This window comes from Montipora capricornis, chromosome 2 (assembly GCF_036669925.1).
Source record: "Montipora capricornis isolate CH-2021 chromosome 2, ASM3666992v2, whole genome shotgun sequence".
In the NCBI taxonomy this organism is placed as follows: Eukaryota; Metazoa; Cnidaria; class Anthozoa; order Scleractinia; family Acroporidae; genus Montipora; species Montipora capricornis.
The window spans coordinates 12,363,313-12,369,948 of record NC_090884.1 but is presented as its reverse complement, the minus strand read 5'-3'; the positions used below and the strand labels follow the sequence as shown (position 1 = coordinate 12,369,948).

General features: G+C 36.5%; 1 protein-coding gene across 1 annotated transcript in view; it reads right to left on the bottom strand.

The window, feature by feature from the left end:
• Positions 1-6,636, bottom strand: part of LOC138038870 (golgin subfamily A member 2-like) — a 57,584-nt gene that overhangs the window by 43,359 nt on the left and 7,589 nt on the right. Inside the window, exons 6-10 of the mRNA XM_068884948.1 lie at positions 5,578-5,611; positions 3,793-3,822; positions 3,164-3,217; positions 2,856-2,936; positions 2,389-2,427 (exon numbers count right to left, since the gene is read on the bottom strand). Of these exons, the coding sequence (XP_068741049.1) occupies positions 2,389-2,427; positions 2,856-2,936; positions 3,164-3,217; positions 3,793-3,822; positions 5,578-5,611 (238 nt within the window). The remainder of the gene's footprint in view (positions 1-2,388; positions 2,428-2,855; positions 2,937-3,163; positions 3,218-3,792; positions 3,823-5,577; positions 5,612-6,636) is intronic.

The window sequence follows — 6,636 nt, the reverse complement described above, 5'->3', positions numbered from 1 at the left end:
GCCCTAATCTGATTGCTTTTGATCCCTTGTCAAGAAAGTTTTTGAAAGCAGAAACCCTGGGATCCTGATGAGCGCAAATTTATAATGCTCATCCCTGACCTTGTGGGATAGCCAATAGGCTGAGTTCGATATACATGTGGGATTGTAGCAATCTTCAGGTATGGCTACAAGGCTTTATAGTCAAATCAAATTTTTACGGCTCAGTTATGTCACTCTCTAATAATGATTAGTGCTGAGCTGCCGAGCGCATTGCAGCGGTACAAAAGCAAAGTCAATGTACAACCATAATTTATAAATAAAAAGCTTTTTATCATGGTCATCATGGCAGCGCGATTGGACATAGCAATAGTGTACCACAACATTCTCTTGTGCCTGTTGGTTCAAATGTGACACGTACTGGACAACATGACTTCTTTTTCCTGATTACAGTGTACTTTTCTTTTAACCTTTTGACTCCTACATGTAGGAGTTTGACTCGCTAGATTTTACTCTGTCTAACACCAGATGATTTTACTCGTCAGAGGGGGTGGTAGGACACAATGGGAAAACAATCTCTACAACGACTTAAAATGGGCCAGAGATGATTGTATCCAGAGTGTGTCACTGTGTCCTGGGACTATCTCATTTTTCTTTGGACGCACAGAATTTAGAACAAAGGGTCCACTTGGGCACAGAAAAAAATTCGAATGTTTATGCAAATTACAAATGCCAGGAAAAACATGCGCACAGTAAGGCACATGTAAGCTGTTATTTTCGGATTTTGTAGTCGAGTGATTTCATTTTGTAAATGATTATGTCCAGATTGAGGAGTTAATTTCTTGTGTTTGAATTCCCACGTGTTGCATGACGTTATCTGAGTGGTTTCTTTTAGGAGAGACAATCAGTGACAGTTTTGATCTGCGAATGATAATTTAACATTTCAGTTGAAGTTCAGTTTGTTGCATGCTTTCCGTGTGAATTTCAAGCAATGGTTTGTTTATCACGACTGAAATGACAAAGAACCCAACAGCAAAGTATAATTTTAATTTTTTGTTTCACAAGTGCAACCCTGTTCATATTAATTCCAGGTGTGCATGTGTCATTGTCTTGCTTCTTGTTTTGCATGTAACTTGTCTGTTTTGCACATTATGCAACTTTTTCTGAGTTAGTGTTAAAAATAACATGTTTAACATAAAACTTCAATGTATTCAATCACTTGATTATTAACATTGGCCATGGTTGTCCTGGTGGTGTATTGGTTATCACACCGACTAGTAACGGGGGGACGTAAGTTCAAATCCCCCTCAGGGCAAATTTTCTTTCAAAAATATTCAGTTAAAAGTATGAGTATTTGGGGTGTGCACTGTCAGGGTTTCTGTCCTGGTGGTGTAGTGGTTATCACACCCGACTAGTAACAGGGGACGTGGATTTTGTTCAGGAGCAAGGGTGGCACAGTTGGTTAGTGTGCGGCCTTGGTGCAACATGTCCCAAGTTCGATCCCCGGATCTCACATCCTTGTTTCGACTTCTTTCCTTTCAGTGTAGCCTAAGTAGCTTTAAATACCCTTAAAACGGAGCACTGATGGAAAGAGGGGGGTAAAATGAGCGCACCATCGGCTTCCTGGGAGAATACTCTCTAGAGAGTAAAGGAACTTCCAACGTTAAATAAGGTGTACCTTTACTGGCCAAGGATGATCGGTGTATCACTATTTGTTTACTCTTCTGTTCCTAAATTAAGCCGCAAGTGTTGTTAAAATAACTGATGCTCTTTTGTGGAAAATTGAGATTCAGTTCTGTTTTTTTTTTTTGGCAGTGGAGATCTAGATCATTAATTTTATCAACTGGAGCCCACAGTTCCTACAGTGTACAGATTGCTTGAGACGTTTTCAGATGTGATAGATGGAGCTTTGACAGCCCATACATGTACATCTCAAATTTTATCGGTGAATCAACGGGCATAACAGTTTCAAAGAAAGTGATAATTTTATTTTAAGTATACAGTGTATATGGAGAAAGGAAACAGCTATGCAACGTCAGACGCACGGGACAGTGGATAACTGACGTCATAAAGGATAGTAAGTGAGTGAGTGTGATTCGAGGGGAGGGATAAGACTTCATTAATTTTTGTGCTAGTTAGAAACCTGAAAGGGTACTGCAGCAGCAAGTAAGAGGCAATAGATCGAATATTACATATTCTTGAATATTAATTAGCAGCTGGACCCCAAAATGTTGCAATGGACCCCCAAATTTTTCAAGAAGGGTTCCAGAGAACCCCCAAATTTGAAAACCTGGATACATCTCTGAAGGGGGTCTGTATATCACGAGAAAATGTCAGTTACATGTACATGTACAAATGTAGTTAACACTGAAAATCAGGCCTACACATGTAGTATAGGCTACATGTACCTACCCGTTTTATTTGTTCTTGAAATTGGATGATTTGTCTTCTCTATAAGAGTCATCAAAAATTGTTTACAGCAAAAAAATGATGTAATAAAATTATAATATCATTGAAGGGAAGCTGTGATAAAAATAATGTGCTCTAATAAAAGTAATTTGCAAATCTCTGCTATGACCATCATGCTAACAGGGACTGTGGAGTACAATTGAAAGTGGGGGGGGGAGGGGGGGTCATGGTGTGGTATGGATCACAGAATGGGGAAGGGCTGCAGCCCCTCCCTCTCCGCCTAAAACTTACACTAATACAATCTGACCAACCACAGTAAGGAACATGAATTCTCATACTGTGCAATTTGCCTTATGGTGTTCCCGTCAATATTTCAGTAAGAAATAGTTTTGAGGCCAGATGAATTAAAAATCTACTCATGCATACTTGCTTACAGGGAGATACGATGTGTACAAGACATGTACATGTACCTGTTCGTTGACTTGATTATTCAGCTGATCATTTGATCTTTTGTAGGACTGCACTCTTTCTTCAAGTTGATGGTTTCTATTCTGAAATCCAAGAGATAAGTTAATGTTTAATTTGGCGTACAATCATTATACTGTACATCATTGATATTCATAACAAAATTCTTCAAGAATTCCAGATATTTTTATGTTGATCACTAAAAGAGTTGATGACGGTAAGCTACAGTATGACAAACATTTTTTTGGTCATGATTTTGTACATGTACAATGTCATGTAAAAAAAAATGGCAGGACTTGATTGCTTACAGTACCTCGAGAGATTCTATTTCGTGAAACACTGGGTCTTCACCATTAATGTAAAAATCCTAAAAAAAAACAACAACATCGATAACCAAAATGCAATTCAAATCTTTAACATCTCACCAACACTGATGTGCATTCAGAATTGTCCCTTCTGGACTTTACAGTGCACTGCACAGTGTACATTTAGTGAATAATCTGTAGGTTGTGCGCGCAATGCATGATTTCCAAGAGCGATGTGTTTGAAAAGAAACTGTGATCGCTGCAATAATGCATTTGTCGTTACTTTCTTCAAAACAATGTATAAGAAAACAATTAGTAGATTCGGTTTTTGTGATATCGGGAATAATCAAGGTCTCGGCAAGTGCAATCAGCCTCGGCTGATTACACTTGCCTCGACCTTGATTATTCCCGATATCACAAAAACCTCATCCAATTATTGTTTATTAACTTTCCATTTACAAGTACACATGGTTGTTTTCAGGACAACAGCAAATAGACAGCAAATTGTAAAATGAATGTGCAGGGAATGATACCTCTTGCTTTTGCTCGTTACTGTTTTTCACTATATTATTGTTTGTTGTTGTTATGGTTTTTGTCGTCATGGACATGACTGAAAGAGAATCCCATTATCCCATACCTGACTCATAAGACCATTGATTTGTCTACACTGAAAAATCAAATTTAAAAATATGTAAATAAAACACTGTTATCATAATTACTGAACTTATTACACGTACCAGTACATACAGACAAGAAAGCCAACATTTGATTTAATTAATTTCTTTTTATGATCATTCTATTTTAATGAATGCAAACAAAGTATCAAGAATTGAAGACACTGGATGGCACTAAAGATGGAAGAATACAAATTGTACTTGAATTTGATCATTAAGAAGAGCAAAGGCCACAAAATCTATTTCCAGTTATTATAATAATATACATGTATATAATTAAAATGTCAACCTAGAATATGCAAATGTCAAGTGTCAAGCATTTTCTAGGTCTTCCAGCAAAGTATTCCAAAGTTCTAATGAGCCACAAAAAAGAATAACTGGCTAAGAATGTGGATAACAATATTAAAATTGCTGTATGAATGAGTGAGTTCTTAAGAGAGTAAAATTAATAATAATACATGTACATGATCTACAGCAGTGAAATTGTGGACTAAAGCAAGTCAACGTTGTTTAACCATCCCTTCAAAGTTACAAATACACAATCATGTACTGTACCACTAAAGGTACAGTGCCGCTCAAAGTAAGTTTCCACCCTCTCCCAAGACGAGAGTCTCGTCTCAAGAGAGGAGTCTCCTCTTGCAAGACAAGTGTCTCGTCTTTGGAGACAGTTCGAAAAAACTGTAAGCGTCTGCATGAACGCAAACTTTTCCTTAAGATTAATAGCATGTTCACAAACATGCCTGTGCTCCAAAACGGAACAACTGATCTTATTGAAAAAATAAAAGTTAATGTGGTTGGCAGTGGAGTATTATTGTGAAACCCTTCCATTCCAAATGGGCTTGTTCCCTGCATGCCAACATTCAAACCATGAATCAGCCCGTTAAATCTACCTGTACATATGCATGTACATATTTTGATTCGAAGTTGATGTGAAGGAGAAAATGTTTCGATAAACTTGCGCTGCAGCATGTAAAAACTGTTAATCGATCAGTTTTCTTCAGTACATGTATGTACATACATGTACTGTAAGCTTAAGTACATCGAACTGCCATAAAAATTAGTCTTTCAAATTCAAGTTTATCAGGCTCCAATTGAAAAGAACAAAGCAACAAAACAGTAACTGATGCACATTTCAGCTGCACAACAGCTAAAATTATATAACATAAACTTTGAGAGTAAGAGATTTGAACTTTACAAACAACTTTTGTGAAAATGACTTCAATATGCCCAGCCCAGTCAAAATGATTTGAGTAGTAGGCAAGCTTGCTATAGTCATAGGCATGCTAGGGGGGTCCGGGGACATGCTCCCCTGGAAAATTTTGAAAATATTGGCTTCATTAAATGGTTGCATCAGGTGCATTTTAGGGTAAACTGAGCCCCTATTTAGATAGCATTAAGATACATGTACAATCTTCTTGAACTTGTCTAAGATGTTATAAGATTGTTACAAGATTCTCATAAGATCTTGTAAGCTTCTTGTTAAGAATCTTGCAAGATCTTGTAAGAACCTTGTAAGATCCCTTACAAGATCTTGTTAACAAACTTACCAAGAATCTTAGTAAGATCTTAATAAGATTTCCACCTGGGATAAGAAGGCCTTCCACCACATTTAAGCACCCCAAAAACTGTTACATGTAGTACAGTACATGTACAAGCCCAGAATCTTTATTCTTCTACGTAGCTTGACAAGTATGGTGCAAGAAATAAAAGCATATGTACATGTGTATACTGTTAGGAGGAGTACTTACAAGTTGCTTAATTTTTTCAGTGGTCGTGTGTTCTCTGAAGAAAAATAAAGATGCCATGATAGTTACAAAAGTCAACATACAGAATACATGTTGAGGTTCAAATTCTTTCCAGGTTCAAACTTTTAAAAACCAGTTTAATTTCAATTTTCTATCGTTTCAAATTATGGATTTGATGATAAAAATTATGGGCAGAAACATACATGTACTTATTAAAGACAACGTTTCGGTGTCCTCATGACACCATCATCAGGTCAAATATAATATTTTACAGATAACTCAAATATTAATGTTCAAGATTAAGTTCAAAGTCCCTAGAGGATAGGTGAAAAGTTTTGCCTTGATCGAGTCACTTTGGATATTCAGACATGGTTTGTGCTCGCGAATAAGGAACATTTCATACACAAGACAATCACCTAGCCTCTAGGGACTGTGAACTTAATCTTGAACATTAATATTTGAGTTATCTGTAAAATATTATATTTGACCTGATGATGGTGTCATGAGGACACCGAAACGTTGTCTTTAATAAGTATGTTTCTGCCCGTAATTTTTATCATCAAATCCATTACATTATCATGTTTCAGATTATGGTAATGAATGTTGGACAAGAGAAAATCGAAAATGAACTGATTTGAAAAAATTTTAAACAAAGAAAAATATTTTGAACCACAACATAAAGGTACACAGTACATGCAAAATATTAACTTTAATTATAAACTGACCAGAAGGATGTGTCACGGCTGAACATTTTTTGGCTTTTATGTGCTTTGACATCATACAGTGTACAGTAACTGATCGTACCTGTATTATGTACATGTAGGTACATGTAAATGGCCCTCAGAAATTTTAGAAATAAACCACAGCAGTCAACAATAATACAGGTAAATTATTGTTACCCAAAACAACTGAGTCACAGTATCACCCAATAACTCAATAATTTTGCAACGTCTCTTCAAATCACCAATTTACAAAGCTAGAGATAACGCAGATTTTGCAACAATTTTGTGTTTCACTCAGTTTATCCTAACATCAATGCAGGTACATTGTAGCCAAAATGTC